The 18414-nt window shown below is 45.8% G+C and overlaps 1 protein-coding gene across 2 annotated transcripts; it reads left to right on the top strand.

Annotated features, from left to right (window-relative positions):
- The first annotated feature begins 5038 nt into the window (after positions 1–5038).
- Positions 5039–18182, top strand: dkk2 (dickkopf WNT signaling pathway inhibitor 2). Of its 2 annotated transcripts, none has more exons than XM_041933686.1 (4): positions 5039–5596; positions 14204–14354; positions 14691–14822; positions 16091–18182. In XM_041933686.1, exons 1-4 carry the CDS (start codon positions 5393–5395, stop codon positions 16339–16341), a joined length of 738 nt encoding a protein of 245 aa, XP_041789620.1. In that variant the 5' UTR covers positions 5039–5392; the 3' UTR covers positions 16342–18182. The 2 variants fall into 2 exon arrangements, with proteins under 2 accessions (XP_041789620.1, XP_041789619.1); XM_041933685.1 differs by having other exon boundaries at positions 14201–14354.
- Positions 18183–18414: the final 232 nt, after the last annotated feature.

The following is an 18414-nucleotide window of genomic DNA, read 5'->3' as shown; positions in this document are numbered from 1 at the left end:
TTATCATCTAGTATGGGTGTAGTCCATATGCATGTTCTGTGTGAGTCACATCAAAGTCAGCAAGACAGCCTTTCACTGAGCTCCACCGCACTAACAAAGCATGATTTACAGACATGTTGCCGGGGCTCAACTGTGGGGAACCCCATGTTCTGCACAGAACATAAACACCCACATTTCTGAACAAACCAGAATCAAAGGCAGACTCAGGGTGGGCTGACTGATGTGTTGTGCTGATGCGTGTCTGCGGGTGGTCAACCAGGAGGGTGAAACCATTTCTGGACTGTGTGATGCATTAATAAGAACCAGTCTCAGTGTGCCACAGTGAAACTGGTTTACGCTGCCGTCGGTTACATGAAAGGACGAAGCCGCGGCCACTTTGACCTCAATCCAATCATTTTAATCTGAAAGTGGGACTCCACGCAGCGTGTTAGATGTTGTGTGTGCACGCTGCTGCTTTCGTGAATGACACTTCATTGGGTTTGTACATGGTGTCACAGCCAATTAACACGTGTTTTACTGCAAATCACACTCAGCAGGCGGATATCAAGGAAAGGAGAAGCAGGAGCGACGAGAATAAAGACGAACCTCGGAGAGTTAGAGTCGCTGCAGACGCTGAGCTTCACCTGCAGCATAAACCGTGTGTGCTCGGTTTGTTTTTAAATGTTCTGATGCATTTCTCTGCTTCTGTTAATTGCCTCTTGTGTAAATACACCTTTCTTGTGTTGCCTTGACTACAGCTACACTGATCTGACTTGTAGCCCTTTCCCACACTCGCTCGCAGGCTTTGCTTGAGTCGGTTTGACTCGCGCGTCAGCTCAGCGCAGCAGGGATTTCCATCATGGCTGCCCACCCGAAGGTGTGTCCTTGACTGATGACGTGCTTGTCTTGAGTTGATAACGTTTAAAAGCAGCGCCCTCTGTTTACTTTTGCACTGCGCAGCTGTTGCACAGCTACTCATCGTCAAGGATTTTCAGGCTGTTCGGCATCTTACGGTATTTTTCAAGCTCATTGCATGAAAATGAAAAAAAGACGAGATGATTGATCAAGTATCTGTTATATCTGACAAAAGCAGCGGAGGCTATTTAACCTGAAGCTGAGCTGTCCCTGAGTGATGCTGAAGCCCACCTGATGTCACCGCAGCCCGTTTATAGGCGGCCCGCTGCGCTTTGACTCGACTCTGGAGACGATCCATCATCATAAACTGGAAATACAACAGTGCAACAAGCTGTTAGCACAAAATTGACACTTTATCACCTTATAAAGTCGTTGGGTGAACATGTCAGCAAACAGCAGCCTATTTACAGACACTGAGCAACATTAGCATCCGTTTGGAGCCTGTTTGTGTCCCCCTGATTGATGGAACAGTGTGTGCACACCAAACGTGAAGGGAGTTTTCGCCTTGCTGTACCTGCTTGCATCAGTTCTGTTTATTCACATTACTCCCACAAAGACGAATGATCAACCCATGTGTTTGTTCTAAATTAAAAACAGCCACGATACCTGTTCATTAGCTGCAGGCTAGCAAGCAACAGCTGTGTGTGTGTGTTCAGTTTAGCCTCTGAATGAACTCAACACTCTGTTTCCCTTCACTCTCTCTTATTTTCTCTTCTCTTCTCACAAACACCCGACAGTGGAGGTTTGCACCTCCGTGGCTCGCTGCTGCAGAGAGGTTGGGGGTTGAGGGTGAAGATAAATTTGGTTTAACTCCAGGTGTTTATTCCTTTCTCCTGCAGAGATGCAGCAACTGTCCCTCCGCTCTGTCCACTCCTGCAAACATCCCTCTGCAGAGACTCACCATTTGCACCAATATTTTGCTCAAGTTGAATATTTCAATCTCATGCTAATGTGCAAATGGCGCCAACTTATCTCTATTTGTGTTTTGCATTGAATTTGTATGTAATAATGCTGCACAAAGTACTTTTAATATGTCAGGCTATTAAGCTGCTAAATGCTTGCAATACTCAGCAGCTAGTTGCTAACAGCGGGTTTACAGGAGCTTTTTTTGCTGTAAAAACAGCTGCTTGCTGCTTCTGTGATGAAACCAGTGAGACTGAACCAGAGCGTTCAGGCTGCGGGCTGTAAAACCAAAACAATGAGCTGAAAGATGCTAAAGCGCTTGGTGGAGCTGAGGGAAGCTGCAGAGTGACTGTGACAGAGAAACACCTTCATCATTTCACATTTCATCTCTTTTTAAGGTTGTTAATATTCAAAAATATTGATTAGAGCTGCTGTAACAAAGACAAAAGGGGACGTAAAATAAGTAATTCTTAATATTTATGCAATAAACTCTCTTCTAGCTCAACAATCTCAGACCACTCTAGCCACTCTCTGACCAGTTAAACTTTATTTATGCTACTAGCCCAAACATTCAGCCATATGAGCCAAAGATTGAGACTGTGGCGCCTGGCAGATGACCACCTGCGTCACATGACTGTCTCTGGGAGCATTAACATTACCATTATTCGACTGGAGAAGGCCTTTTCCAGCTATGATTCACCTGCAAGTGATGCCAGAGTTATCCGGTTTGGCGTCAGGGGAGCCTACCTGCCACGATACGTCTTTAATCTTCCCTCAAAACAGACGGCACATCAGCACTGCTTTGCTCTCCCCGCTGTCAGGTGAACTGATATCGATATGCTCTCAGATATTACTTCACAGATGGTTTGGATTTTTCAACATCTGAGACTCGGCAAAGGGTTGTGTCGTCAGAGTATTAACGCTGCAAAATAGTGGTCAAAATGTGATTACTGTGTGGTGATAGCATGTCAGAACACCAGATAATCCCACGGTAAACTCGTTCCAACTGTTTGAGCCAAGAAAACAATCACAGATCTTGGCGCAGGTGCTCTGCTCTGTATTTCTGTGAAGAATCTGAGCCTGTTTCCTCTCTCGCTTTTTTTTTTTTGGTAGAGATCACATTTTTGACACTAATTGGAGACATCCTTTAAGCTCTTTGTTAATCTGCGGAGCTGAAAAAGTGACAAAGCACCAGGCGTGCTCACTCACCCCGTCATCCCTGAAGATGCCTGCACAGAGTCACCACATGCGTAACCTTTGTCCAAGGCGCCAGAAGCTTCGCTGTCCAGAACATTCACATCACCTTCCCTTCGCTGGGATACTTCATCATCTGTAAGTCAGGCCTGTCACGTCTCCCCTGCTGTGGCTCCTCTGGACGTCTCCGCGCTTATCAGCACCAGAGCATCAACATGCTGCCTTTTTGTCCTCCAGACTTTCAGCAATATGTCATTTTAAGTGTCTCCTTTTTTCTGCTTGCATTTATTAAAGTGATGAATGTGTTTGAAATGCCACAGATAGTCCTAACCAGCCCCATCCCACTTTGCTCTGGTCGTCTGGTTCGGTTTGAGCCACTTTCACCCTTTCTTCGGGGACTTTTTCAGCTGTTTAATCAGCAGCATTGCGAGCAGACAGAATCCAGCTGGGCATCACCCAGCGTTTATGGAATAAATCAAACTTTTTACTGTGAGGTTATGTGAGCACAGTCTTTTATTTATCCGACAGAACGAGTTAATGAAATCTTCACGATGGCAGCTGAAGATTGTTTTCTGCAGTCTCACTCTTTCTGAAATATCAAAACTTTATGTCCAGAAGGTAACTTCGCCTTCGAAAACAGGATTTCTTTAAAAAAGCGTTTCTGTGAAAAAGCAACTGTCTGCTGGCAGTCTTTCAAGGTAAATCACTGAGCACTCGGGTGACAAAGGTGGCTAAAATAGAATCACCTCTAAGCATCTACAGTTACATCAAACAAGTCCAATACTTCCTCCCACTCCCCAGTTCAGTTGGTTGTCCATTGTCTTCAACAAAAGAACTTGACACTTTGAATTGGAGCCCGTGATGGATCGCTTTTGAGGTCAGAAGCCTTTACCGGTATACTGGTTTCATCCCAGCCCAGCCGAGCTTCCAGGCTTGAATAGATAGCTCCAACTTGTGTGACGACTAAAGCATTATTGAGCGTAGAGTCACAGAGCAATTGTGGGAACGATGGTTTTGGTGACTGGCTGTTTGTGTTTTTTTACATTGATAAGATGCCCTTTGTGCTTGATTTACATGCACTGTGGTTTCCATTTGTGCATCATATTTTCCATTTCATGGGAGTTAATGCACTGAGGAGCTGATCTGACTTCTGACACAGCACTTATCACGACAATATACGTGCACAAAAAGGCAGTAAAAGCATACGTTCACAACAAGTTGGACTTTAAAAAGTGATATCACCGAACTCAGGCAGAACTCATGTCTCTGTGCTAAACCTGTTATTCTTCCAAAATCATATTTGCCTGCCTGATACTCAAAGAGTTCATTGTACCTCCACGTGTATTATCTAACCAACATGAATATAACTTATCCTGATACACAGCCCTAAGAATCAAACAAAGGAGCCTCTATAATACTTATATCACTAACTTTATCACCATTGACATTCCTTGCATCATGAGGGAGCCTTTCCCACAGAGGGAGAACAATGGTTATCAGAGTTATCCCGGAATGCTGGTTATATGGACCCTGAACCGCCTCCTGCTTATTTACATTTCACATTAGTTAGGACATCATTTCAGTGACACACCCAGTCCCCGTTCAAGTGTACATAAAGAGGCGTTTGGCATTTCCGATGGGCTCAACGCGAATATTTTGGATTTCAGATTTTTACGCACACAGGTAGCAATTTCCTAGAAACAGAAATCTGTCCTTGTGATTCTGGAAAATGTTCCACGTTATCTCCAAACCCTCTTTAGAACAGCCTCACCCGGACTTCTTTCCATTTCCTACGCGCCCAAACGCCTCGCAGTAAAAAGGGTCAGCGACCAGTTAAAGTACACAGTGTATAATTTTATAGCTTTCTCCCAACGGGGGTCCTGGTGCCGGTGTCGAGACGACAATGCGCAAGCAGCAGTGCCGCACACAGATCAGTTTCATTCTTTGTCAGTGGTGAATAGGGGCGGAGGAAGCAAACTCATTAGAATCCTATAAAAAGAAAGTATCCGAGATCATAAAACACCCGGCTGCAGGACCAAGTGCTCACTCACAGCCAGACAGAGACAGAGCGGAAACCTCTTGTCAAGTTTCTTTCTGACCCTGAGAGCATCAGCGTTTTAACAGATTCACGTCTTCATTGTTTCCCTTCCACACTGGGCTCTCTGTGTGTTCCAGATAGCTGTGTCGATGGCAGTCATTCCTCTCAATATCTGATTTTCAGGAACAAAAACTTGGCCTCATCACTAGTCTCTGTATCGCAGTCGGGCAGGCGTGACGCATGGACACTGGCCGGGCGCACACTTCTCATTGAGAAACCTCATTTTTTGCGGCACAAAGTTAAGATTATTGAAGTGTTTCAGATTTTTTTGATTTTTGGTACTACAGTATTTTTTTTTCAAGGATGCTCGTCTTAACGTGGAATAGATGCTGTGTCGTGATGTTTCTCGTCGCTGCACTGAAGACGGGGACATCCCAGGTATCCGAGGCGCGCCCGAAGGCGAACTCCATCAAGCCAGCTCTGTCGGAAGAGACACCTACACCCGCTACAAACCGCTCCACCACTGCCCACAGCGGGATCACCAAGAAATATAACATCCTTACGCAGGTAATTTTCATAATTCAACTGTCTGCGGACTTATGAACGGATACGTCAGCCCTACATTTACGCACAGCCTGAAATTTTGTATAAAGACTAGAGCCGGGGGAATTATTTATTATTAGTGGTAATAAAAACTTCTAAAAATAGTCTCAGCTCAGCCTAATAAGCACGACAAGGAAGAAGTGCGGTTTAAAATTAAGGGTTAAGATTAGAGTGGGCCGACAGATGAGCGTGCGTAATCGTGCGGTACGTCTCCAAAACTGTGGATTATCTTGAGGTGTACAAGTAAAATCGCCCCATGCCTTAAAAACGCGCACTCACGTGTGAATCGTTATTGGATCTTGCAGGGATTGGACCCCTCATAAACTCTAATTGCCTTTCAGACCTGACGCCACAGTCGGGTGCAGCACGCTTCCACCGTAAATCATTAATGCCAGAAATGTGAGAAAAAGTTAACACTTGGGGTAATTTTCTGTCTGGGTCTCAGTGTCATTAAAGTGGTCCAGACGCTTGCTGGGATTATGAGATTCTTGCTGTGGGGCCTCTGAGGGATACTCTTACCAACTACTTAATACCCACTCAAAGAGTTATCAGTTCCTGCTGTTTCAACAAAGCACCACATGACTGTAGTTTGACAGCAAACGTGGGATCAGAAATGTTCAACATTTGTCAGGTTTTATTCTGGCAAACATTCAAAGTTGTGAACATTATGAGTGATTTTTATCAAGTGGGGAATTAGAGCTGCACATTTATAGCTTGGAAAGCGAAGTTCTCCGGATACCAAACAGTTCCTAAAAAGAGGACATTCTAGATTATTATGAGGAAGGTTTGGAAAATTGATATCAGTGTGGAAAAGAAACATATCAGTCAAACAAAAAACTGACAAAAGCAATCAGGCCTTCATCGCCAAGAAATGTTGAGCTGCTGTGAAGATCACCACTCACTCTACGCTGTAAACATCTGATCGTGTGGAGCTCAGAGCTGCTGTTGACTCCTCACAGTATCTTTCTGAGCAGCAGATGGCACTGCCACATCTCCGTCCCCCACAGCAGTCTGTACCGCAGCTCACAGAAACAGCTCAATGCGCTGGTGCTCACTTTCCCCGTGCTCTCGCCCTCTAGATTTAACGCCAGCTTGTGTTTACATTTGGCCCGTTCAGCCGTCTGTAATATCACTTGCAGCCGTGATAGTGTTGGACATCGGTGAAGCGCGCAGTGCTGAGAGCGGCGCTCTGACATCCAGCTCAGACAGGAGAAATTATGGGAAAGCCACTTTCTCTCCTCTGCGGAGTGTGGAGACCCAACCTCAAGCAACTCTGCCAGACCTCAATTTGAACGCCTGCTTACATCTTTGCCATTGCAATAATCTGGAGCGGTTTGGATGAGTGGACTGAGGGGAAACAATATGTGTGTGCAGAGACCACCATACTGTTACAAAAGAGAAATGTCATGGTGTAGTATGTTCAAATGAAGATTGCTAATAGCATTTATAGCAGCATGGGGATATGTATACGTGTGTGTGTGTGTGTGTGTGTGTTCTGGCTGCCAGGAGGTTTTCCAGCGTTGTAAAGTAACAGCCACAGCTCAGCCTTGGCCAGATATGCGGCTTGACGCTGGCAGGCAAACCGCGCTGACCCACTGCATCTCATCATACAGTGGTCATTTATGAGCAGAATAAATCAAAGATAACATGTCTGCTCTCTTCACGAGGCTGTAGTGGCAAAGTGTGCCATGCGTTTAGTCCAGGAGTGATCACAGGGAGCACACAGCTGCAGTAACTCAGCCTTAGATCCTCTTGTATTTCTGATGAATGACGTGAAACGGGTCACAAAATGGCACATCACCGAGTCGTTTTCTTTCTGAAGCGGTTCACAGCAGGCACCCCAAAATGTTTTCACCCTCGTCTGCATTTGTGAAGTGAATGACTGCTGATTAAGGCTCAAGTGTAAGTTTGGAAAATGGGCACGCATCAGCTCGAATTACTCCTCTGGCATCTGCATAATGGGAAACCTCGATGGCGATATCCTGCATGCAGATTTACGGTCAAGCTGTCGTGCTGCTGAGTTTGTTGCATTTGGTGAGGAATGGCTGGCACATTTTCACACCTCCGGCGAACTTTCGGTAGTGTTCAGGAGGTGAGCGATCGAGAGCTCGCCAGTTCTGTGAGTGAGAAACGTCAAATATTCGCCACCGCTGGCTTTTTGTTCAAACCCTGCGGTGAAACACAAGAATAGACGTGGTGTGAGGCAGCCCTTTGGGGGCCTGAAAATCTCTCAAAGTTAAAGCAAATTCAGAAAATTACAAGAAATTTCCCCCCAAATTGCCCTCATTGGATTACATTCTAATGCAGCAAATCATGGAGGGAGCGAGTCCAGCTACCCTGCGGAGAAGAGCCGCTGCAGCAGGAAACAAGGGTGTAATTTGGTGTTTTATCCGTCAGATTAGAGACGCTGCTCAAAGCCTTTGGTTGTAGGAAGCATTTGACAGCTTAATGTGCTTTTATTTCCTGTAGTTGCTGACAACATTTGGCGATACGGGTCACATTAATCACACACAAACCAGGGTCAGGTTTTGGCTATCCGTTGGCGAGCTGCTGAGCGCTTTGTCTCACCCTCTTCACGTCAACCGGACTGGAGTAAAACCGGCAAAACCAAGACGTGCGCCTCTTAGTCCTTGACAGCCGGCGCTCGTGGGTGGCACCGTTGGCTCCTTGGAAGGGAACCAACAGAAATGGATAGCACGGGCAGGCCGTGCTCGCCGCTGTAACCTCTGATCCCACAAGGGAACCGACAGCGTGGCGGCATTCATGCAGTACGTGTCTGCAAAACATCAGCTGCCGGTCGGCCGGCCTTAACTTGTTGCTTCATTTGACTCGAGACAGAGATTATTTTAACAAGCGATCTCTGAGGCCTCGGCCTATAAAAGTCCTTTCTCTCTCTTTCTCAGCGCTGCCCGGCCCCCGCTTTAACCCAAAATGACTGTTAAGTGATCCTAATGAGCTGAGAAGGAGAGAGAAAAGGCGTGAGCGCTTGTTAGCGCTCGGCTCGGTTTGTGCTTCAGTCTCCCGTCCCGGTCTGCGGGTCCCTCGGGCGCTGTGAGGGCCCCGCACCGGAGCCATTAGGGGCCTCCTGTGGAAACCTCCTTTACTGTAATTGGACCTGTTAATGAGAGAGGAGACCTGCGCACCTCTCATTCCGCAGGATTACACCTTTTAGAGCAGCACACCTCCTAGATTACCGTCAAGAGCTTTCCCCTTTTCCTTTGATAGTCTTTGAAGATGGCAGTCATGCACGCTGACTGTGCGCCTGTCCGATGAGTAACATCAACTCTGAATGTATACTTAACTTAAGGAGGGTCTAGTTTTTGGAGACTTTGGATTCGAGCAGTCAAAGGGACATGCCCATAAACACATGTGTTTTGAGTGATGAAAGACGCCAAGATGTTTTTGAAGACGTGGTTTGTACCAGTGACTCGTGCGCAGCCATCTCTATGTTATCTGATACCGGCTGTCTGTGCTTTCAGGGCATATGAAGTTTGTTTGTTCAGTGACATCGTTTATTTGACTCTGGAAGGCCCCCTGCCTCTCATTAACACCGTTCACAGCTTCGGGTTGTGTGCCTGATCTCCGAAGGTCAAGTGCAAACACGGCGCTCAAGAAGTGCGGCCATGTGTGTGTGCCAAGAGGTCCTCCGCTTCAGAGTTATTGTAGATTTTTGTGCTTTGGCCTCAGATGAAAACAATGGAAGTCCAGCTGCTGCTCAATGCACTTTTTCTGTAAGTCAGCGGGAGAGCTCAAAGAAAACATTAATAATGCTGGGAAACGAAAACATAAGGCTCAGCCCCCCCCTCACCATCCCAGTAATTTCCATACTGTTCCTAACTTTTAAACCCTCAGACTCAAACTAAGCAGAGGAGACATACTTGTGTTATTTTTATGCATTACAAGGCACTTCCTTCGAATTATATCAGCACTTTGGAATGACTCTGCAGAGGTAAATAAGGGACCGGGGGGAAGGGTTCAAAGCCTTGTATATCCTGCAGTAAATCCCTTGTAGATTGTTGCTCCCGCACACTTGAGGTTCCTCTTCAAAGCCACGGCGCTTAACCAGCACGAGAGCAGCACGAGACGGGCCGGGGGCTTCCCTTATGGCGCTGTCTGTCTCTTCCTTTATCGTCTCACCAGCATTCCAGCAGAGGCTGCGGAGTACACAATTTTCAGCCCACTTCCTGCGCGGGATCCAGGGCCGCGCTTTTATGTGTGAAGGCCATCCAGGGAAAAATAAGGGAGCAGCAGAGAGGGAGAGATGCGAGATGAATGAGATGCATCCAAATGAAGCGCCGTCCCTCAGAAGCTGCGAATGAGGCGTTTTAAAACATGACAAGATAAGGCCAGATTATCGGCCGCGATCGGGGGGGGGTCGGCCTCGTATCATTGGGTTTCAAAGGGCTGTCTTGCGGTTTGAGCCGTGATGGAAGAGGTGAGCTCCGTTCTTCTTTCTCTCCTCTCCCCCCTCAATATGCACTGTGCGCTGTAATTGATCCAAGCCTGCCGGCCAGAGAGGCAGATAGGAATCAGAGCAGGTAGAATGAAGCACGGCCGCACGTGGCCGAGTCCATTTGTCTCCATATTTAGATAACAGCACATTTTTCATGTCAGGGTGAAAACTCCCGCTGCACTTTCTTGAACTCCTCCTCAGACCATATTTCCAGCATATTTCCCTCCTCAGCTGTGATTATACAAACAGTCCATGGCAACGTGTGTACAATGTCGACATCGAGACAGAAAAAAAACCCTGGCGAGGTTGAAAGCTGCTAAAAAAAAGCCTCGACTTTACACAGCTGAGGAATCCTGAGACGTGATTAAAACCTATTAGGTGGGCTTTGAGTTTCACTCTCCTGTCCGGACTTAGACAAGGTCGATACTGCTCTAATGTCTGTATGAAAAACAGAACTGGAGCTTGGCGGTGATTAGCTTAGCTTAGCATTATTGGCTAGCCTGGTTCAAAAGTACAGCAGCCACAGCTCAGCACAGAAGAACCCGGCCACGGTTTAGCCGTCTGCTGGGCGCCTCTGAGTGGGGAGGAGGCTGCAGGGCGGGGCGGGTCCAGAATTTACACATTCAACAAAGGAGAAACGTGAAGTTTATTAGTGAGCTTTAGAGGTGCTGGTGGGCATGTTTCTGAAGATATAGCCAGCTCCCCCCTCGCTTCCAGTCTTTATGCTAAGATAGGCTAATTGCCTCTTGTCTCAGGAGGTGAGTTATTTTTTCTGTGTGTTTGTGAAAGAGGACATCAGAGGACAGACGAGAGAGAGCTTTTAAAAGGAACGGTCAAAATCTTGGCTCCTGCTCGTCTCATAATGCAACTCGATGGCGTCTGTATTAGATCCTACCTGAAACCCAAAAAACCCCAAGCCAGGACAACGCTAATGGCATCACCAGGATTACTGTCTCGTGTGTTTCTCCAGGACCACAGAAGACGTTGTCCAGCTGCTGAGTAGTAAACCGGTCTTGTCCCTTTAAAGCGAGGCCTCTGAACACTCTGAGAGCACAGTAGTAATTAAGAAATATTCACAATCCATCAAACATCGGGGCTTTGTTACTTTCATCGACACATTAAGCATCTGCATTATGAGACTCTGTCATAATGATTAATGAGCATTCGGTTTAATATTCCTGCTCATTTTTCTGTGCCTGTATCATTGCCTCCATGTGTTTCCAGCCTGAGAACGTCGGTGTGGCGTCCGTCCAGCAAGTTTAATCTTGTTCACTTTCTGGAGTGCGAGCACGTCAAGTAGCAGCTTTAAATGTGCTGAAATACTGATGTGATTCAGAGCTGACTTTCTTTTTCTTTTTTTAAGTGAACATTTAGGTTTGTCTGTATTTTTGGACACGACGGCCCCCCACGGCTGACCTTTGTACCCCAAATGGAGTTAGCTATTTATTGCGGCTGTAATGATTTTAAATCTCTTCCTTGTTCATTCTCATGTTTATTGTTCCATGTTTGTCAGTGGTAAGCCACACTAAATCAGATCTGTCAGTGCAGTGCCAGCTAAAATGTGGTTGTGGTGCCGGTGGTGGTGTGCCAGCCAAACATGTTGTTCTAATGTCAGTCTGCGCTGGACATAATTCACGCAGGCAGAGATCACGTCCCGCTCATTTCTGCTGATCTGCTCTGAATAGGTGTTGTGTTGCGCAAATGTCCGACAACTCGGCCCATCCCGCGCGATAACAATCGCCTGAAATCAAGCTGAGTGGTTTAAAATCAGATAAAGATGTGCAGATTTGGAGAAACACAGTGGCCCGACCTGTGTTGTGTCTCACTCAGCGGATGTGGACTCGAGCCAGAGGACCGACGCTCTGCTGCAGCTGCTCGAAATGTCCCTCTCTCGATGAGTTCGGTACAAATGTGTGACATTATTGCATTTGTCTGCGGAGTTCATTTGATTTGCGATGCGATTTATGTCGAAGCGCTTTGCTCCTGCTCCAAGACCGACGGCGACGGGATTCGCATGTGCAAGGGATTATATCAAGACAGCGGCTGCAGCGAAACTCCCCACCGGTGCACACACTTGTTATGGAAAAAGTGAGCTCGGATTTAATTGTTCGTCTCGCTGCTGTGGACAGTTGAATGCTGTGTTTGTTGAGGTGGGGGCTTTTCTAGCGTGAGTCAGTAAAGACTTAAAGGTTCTTCATGGTGCTTTGCTGGACAACAGAATATCAAACTTTCAGTGTATAAACAAGGAACACTAAATGAGAAACCACGCTAATGGAGCGGGATTAGCAGTGATCAGCGATCCCCCCTCAGTCATGTCTGTAGACTCATTAAGACTGAACGCTTTGAAAGACATGGAGGGCAACTCAAGTGGTTTTTCTTGGTTTGTAAACTAATGGCTCTATTGTCTGGGACCTGAAAAAAATGACATGACATGTTAATCCCGACAGCATGTTGTCCAGGCACCACAGCCTGAAGTCAGTACACCCAAAAACAACCGACATATTTTCCCACTTACCCCCAATGGTATCTGGCCTTGAAGAGAGTTTTGGCTTAATTTGCCGAGACTTCAGATCTCCGCACGCTGCCGAGACTTCTGCCACCAGTGAGGGTGAATGGCATTTGGTTTTCATGTCCAAAACAGCAGAAATTACATTTGTAATACTTAACAGCAACGTCTCTTTCCGGAAACAACGATATTTTCAGTTCTCAATCTGTTCACAATGAGTAAGCAGCCAGGAAACCTTTGATTCACTACAAAATGACTTTTACAGTAACAGGACGTCCAAAGCATCCGTCACAGTTCTCGGTTAGAACATACACGTTCGTGTGGCACTGATGCAAAACTTATTGCATATTCTTGGGCTGACTCCCTCCTTGACAAAATGCAGTGTTGATAATCTAAAATGTAATTTTCCAACATGATGAATTTCACTTAAATTGGGCTTTAAGCGAGTCTTTTTTTAAGCCCTGGTTTTGGTCCAACTAAAACTTTGCACGGCATTCTGACTAAATTACGCAGCAATTTAAGAGCTGGTGTGGACGAGAAGGTGTGCACCCACCATGACTCTGTTTCTGTTGGGCTGGGCCCTCTGATTTTCTGCTCTCCAAAGACCTCTAACCTGAACATAACAAGGGTTTTATTTGGCTTGTTAACTGCTTGAATTTAAACTTTGCGACCTGAGGTGCATGGACTGGAATTAGAAGGAATGCAGTTATTGTGTTTGGTCTGCGTAAGTAGAGGTTTGCTGGGCTGTGACCAACAAAATCCTCCATGTTCCTTCTCTTTAACGACGGTGGCTTCTGCATCAGGCGCTCTGAAAATTAGGTCGACATTTTGTGGACGTAGCTGATGAGCTTGTGTGGGAAATACAGACTCACTACCATCAAATATGAGCCTCATTTAGTGAAAGATTCCCTCCAGACGTGTTTTAACATGTTTATAAAATGCTTTACTTTGACGGTTTCTGTTTTTTTTTGCTGTATTATCTTGTTAAAATCCCTAAAATGACTCTTTCTGAATCTATGATTATTCAAATATGACATCACACTTGAGTAAATTGAATATTGGATCGGGATTGGCTCACAACTATTAGTGATGTCACAAATCATGCTCATAGGCCCGCCCCTTGAAACTGGATTTTCAGTGAGTGAAGCACAAACATTCAACTGTAGGAGCAACATATTTTTGAGTGGAGGGGGGGCACATTGGTTTATGACTCCAAGAAGGTCCATTTCCCAATCGAAAGGGGCTGTTCTGTGACATTTAATGCTGAACGCAGCCTTTCAGGGTCAGTGTGGCGATGGGAGGGGCATGTCCACTCCCAGTCCATGACATCTTTCCAGAGAGTGGCCTCCTGAGCGATGTGTGTTGTTCACAAAAAGGGACATTTACCTTTGAGGTAATGTGAGCAGGTGTGTCACTGCGTTAGCGCTCTGTGCTGTCGACAGACGTGGATCTCATGGTTTACAGTTTTCAGATTCAGGAGCTGTTGATTCTGACGTTTTAAAAGCTGATATCACTGGAATGATGATAAATGTACGTGCAGCGTACCGTCTGTCGCAGCCACAGTAAATATCCGTTTTCACAGACTGAGCGCGTGCGTGTTTTTCCTCAGCAGGTGTATCCGTGCAGCAACGATAAGGAGTGCAGCGTGGGAAGCTACTGCCACAGCCCTCAACAGGCTCCGTCCCGCTGCCTCACCTGCCGCAGGAGGAAGAAGCGCTGCCATCGAGATGCCATGTGCTGTCCCGGGAACCGCTGCAGTAACTGTACGCACCTGACGCACAAACACACTTCACAAACAGCGTCTAACGCAGAGACTTAATGAAGGAGCCGATGCATTCAAATAATGTTGAACACAGGCTTCTAACTGTGGTTTAACTTTGGTAAATTGATGCCCAGAGGTCAGGAATCACCGTCACATTCTGGATTGGAAGGTGCTGTACAGGAGTTTACCTGCCTTCACAGTTGGAGTTGGAGCTGAAAAAAGCTTCGTTTAACAAACGCAAACACAAGCCAATCGCACACTGAGCCGATCTTTTAACACGCCGCCTTTTTCAGTCATGTTTGACCTTCGTGTTCGTCCGTTCTGTTTCCGTCTGCAGATATTTGTGTCCCAATCTCTGAGAGTGTGCTGTCGCCTCACATCTCAGCTTTGGACGAGCATAACAAACTCTCCACCAAGGAGCAGAACTGGAGGAAGAGTGGGAAGGCGCACGCGAAGCATTCTCTGAAAGGTAAGATCTGAAGTCATGTTTATAACATGGAAACCCTGCCCCCTCGAGACACTGTCGCTGTTGGTTTTTTCCCCCTCTTCTGCTGTCGTCCTCACTGTCTGCGTGTCCTACAGAGTTCATGGGCGACGCCAGTCCACAAACTATGTTGATAATTACCCCTCTGCTCATATGTCACTGTCTGTAAGCCCAAAGCACAGCATGGGGAGCCTGGAAGAAACCACAATGCTCTTGCTGTTTCTGCACCTACATAAAGCCATACAAACACTTTCATTGACAGCACACATTGTATGATACACAAGTGAAAACCGCAGAATGCAGGTTTGGCACAATTATAGCCAATAGCTCTCTGAGCCCCCTGCTTAGCGTTCATGTCGCCTTGTTTAAGTTAATGTAAAGGCCCGTCCATAAAGCCATACATTTAATGAGACACTTAAATAACTCAACTCTAAATGCACCCTCAAGACAGCGGGCTGCAGCGCTAAAATCAATGGGAAAATAGCAGCACTACTTAAAGTTGCTATAAATAAGGCCATTTACTTTTATTTGTGCTTGACTCACTCCCTCTCCTTAAACATTATGACATTATAATGGCCTTATGCAAGTCAGTGCTTGAGAAAATCCACCAGGAGGATCGGCGGTGTTAAAGCAGTGAACAAGCAGTCAGGCTTAGCAGTCCATCACGCTGATGGCCGGAGCTTCATAGTGAAATAACTAATCAGCAAAGTGTGGTTTTGTCAGCGATACGGGACGACTCTGTTGGCAAGAGGTGATGCACGTTTAAAAGTGTTGCTGAGAAAAAAAAAACAAAACTGCACGACAAAATTGCAGTAATTATGCACTGGTAAGAGTAATGCTAAACTCCTGCCAAAATATCAGACCAATTCCAGATGGGACGATATGGTTAATATACAGAATAAGCAAATTGTTTGCTTGATTTATGTTGACAGCTCCATGCATTTCTTTTGTCTCTGACGTGGCCACACATAATGCAGCCTGAACTGAAACGTGAAGAAAGGGTTGCATAAACTTATCCGTATGGAAAACATAACAGCTTAATGAACAATAATGATACATTTCCTTTGCTTTATTTAACTGCACTATAGCTGCAAGATGCTGGATGGTTTATAATTTCATGCTGCTCTTTTATGTGTCTGATGGAGCATTTGGTTTTTTATTTCTACATATAACAGAGTCATATACTGCTTGGAGATGTTCTGTATAGTCCGCTGATCCCCACTGATCAGCCGTGTCTCCTCTTCCTCTTTTAGGGCACGAGGGCGACCCTTGCCTGCGCTCGTCCGATTGTTCGGAGGGCTACTGCTGCGCCCGCCATTTCTGGACCAAAATCTGCAAGCCGGTGCTGAGGCAGGGAGAGGTGTGCACCAAGCAGAGGAAGAAAGGTTCTCACGGCTTGGAAATCTTCCAGCGCTGCGACTGTGCCAAGGGCCTTTCCTGCAAGGTGTGGAAAGACGCCACCTCCTCGTCCAAGTCCAGGCTCCACATGTGCCAGAAGATCTAAAGTGCAGGCAGCTGCTGTCGGCGTAGAGGCCTCTGTCTCCATCTGCCAGGGAAAGTTTTTTAAAGGATGGGTTGTGGCTGTATTGAAAGGAGTAAAAGACAGAGACTAACAAGAGACAGAACAGACTGTGTGGGTTCAAGCTCGCTATTCGGCAAGCGGAGAGCAAATGGGATTGCTTTAATGTGTTTACTGTGAGTGGTCCATCCCTGCACCCACATACAAACACGCACCCTCACACACACACACACACACACACACACACACACAAGCGCACACACATCTCGTGGGCTCGAGAGATCAGAGAGTTCATGGTGTGCTTGCTCACAAATACGACAAACTTTTTACACGACATTCAGGGAGCCACGAAGTTAGCCGGTAGATGCTGTGATAGGTGTGGACCTTCTCCAGATGGAGGCGACAGACGTAGCCGTCTTTCAACGAGCTTCAACGTATAATAATAAGACAGATAGACTATTTACAGACAAGCCATATTTGCAGCGCGCAGTACAAACTTTACCAAACTCCAGCGTTTCTTTACCGGATCTGAATTTTGCCTTCATGTCTCGTCTGTGTCGTCAGATCTCTGAATCTCCCTCCTCATGTTGTTTAAGTCTTGAAGAATTCAACTATTCCTACGCAAGACATTGACAGCCAGTAACGATGTCCAGACCCACCAAACACCGCTCATATCATATGAGGAACTAATTGCACACACTGTTTACTCCAGCGCTCGACTTGTGTACTGTAACAGCATCCCGAGACTCCGGCGCGAAGCATTATGCTCTTAAAACCAAAGAATGCAAGAACATTTCCATCAGAGTGATGAGTTTCATCTGGGACATTAGCTCGATTTTCAGCCACAAGAAGAGAGATAATGTATTGTGTCCGTCGTGGAAACCTCGTTTGATCTGTCAGATACAGCTGCAGTCCATTGTGATACAACTGTGTGGGTTAGAACAGTTCGCACTGAGGTGCAGTCGTGCTCTGCTGCAGACCTAGCGGAGGACGGTTCTGCTTTTCCAATCACATGAACGGGATTCAAGGATACGATGGAAGTGCAATTTTTTCCGTTTACAAAGCCAGTAGGAAAGGAGACGCGAGAAGATTGATTAGAGTTACAAAAACGCTCCGTAAAGCTGAAGTGTTCAAAGAGAATCGCAGTTTGAATCAACGTTTTGTTGCTGGCACGCAGCCCTGTTTATTTTCCTGTTTCTCAAGCATGACTGCATTCTTTCTTCTCATGAAATACTGTGTAGTTTTATTGTACTGGAGGTGAGGCAAAGCCCCCCCCCCCCCGTACAACTTCTTTAAACAACCACTCCTTACCTACATAGTCAATATAATATCATGTTTGCCTCTTTTTGCTTTAATGTTTTTAGAGCATCAACTACACATATTTTGTAACCATTTATCAATAAGCTCTTATATTGTAAATAGATTGGAAACAATGAAAGTGTATTTAAGAATCAGTGTATATCGTGTACATATAATAAAAATATGAATCTTAAACGTTGCAGCAAAATGATCTAGGTGAGAAGAGTAACGAGGGATGAAATGGGACGAGCACAGCTGGATAGACTCTAAATAATGTAGTGAAGCGGTAAAAGCTGTGTGTGTAGACAAAGGGAACGGCGTAGATAGCTTTGACTGACGTTATGGACTGGATGCATCAAAAGGGTAAATCCAAAAGTAGAGACAAGCACATTATTTTCCAAAATAGTTTGTGTAAATGGCGTGTAAATGGTGTCAAGATTTATATCCCACTAAATATTGTTTGTGTTAATACTTTGATTTGTTTTGTGTATTTACAGTGATGAATGAATAAAAGAATGTATTTTGTATCACTGGCTACACCTGACTGGTTATTTCCTGTCACGTTATGTTGAATCATGCAAGATGGGAGGTGAAACCAGGGTACAGTGAGGGAGAAATGCTAACTAATAATAAAGTTAAAGTGATAAAGAGGAAGGTTTGACTTTTTCCGACACTCAGAACAATGAGCTGCAGCTGGTTTATCTGGACATTAAAGCTGCTGAAAACTCGGCTTCAGATATTAAAGGTGCAGAACAGACT

Source organism: Chelmon rostratus, chromosome 3 (assembly GCF_017976325.1).
Source record: "Chelmon rostratus isolate fCheRos1 chromosome 3, fCheRos1.pri, whole genome shotgun sequence".
NCBI lineage: Eukaryota > Metazoa > Chordata > Actinopteri > Chaetodontiformes > Chaetodontidae > Chelmon > Chelmon rostratus.
This window is presented reverse-complemented; position numbering and strand designations above follow the sequence as displayed.

Excerpts from the sequence above, each read along its gene's own strand:
- dkk2 (XM_041933685.1), top strand. The coding sequence starts at position 5,393 with ATGCTCGTCTTAACGTGGAATAGATGCTGTGTCGTGATGTTTCTCGTC. Across the intron at positions 5,597-14,200 it reads AATATAACATCCTTACGCAG|CAGGTGTATCCGTGCAGCAA; the intron begins GTAATTTTCATA and ends GTTTTTCCTCAG. Across the intron at positions 14,355-14,690 it reads CGGGAACCGCTGCAGTAACT|ATATTTGTGTCCCAATCTCT; the intron begins GTACGCACCTGA and ends TTCCGTCTGCAG.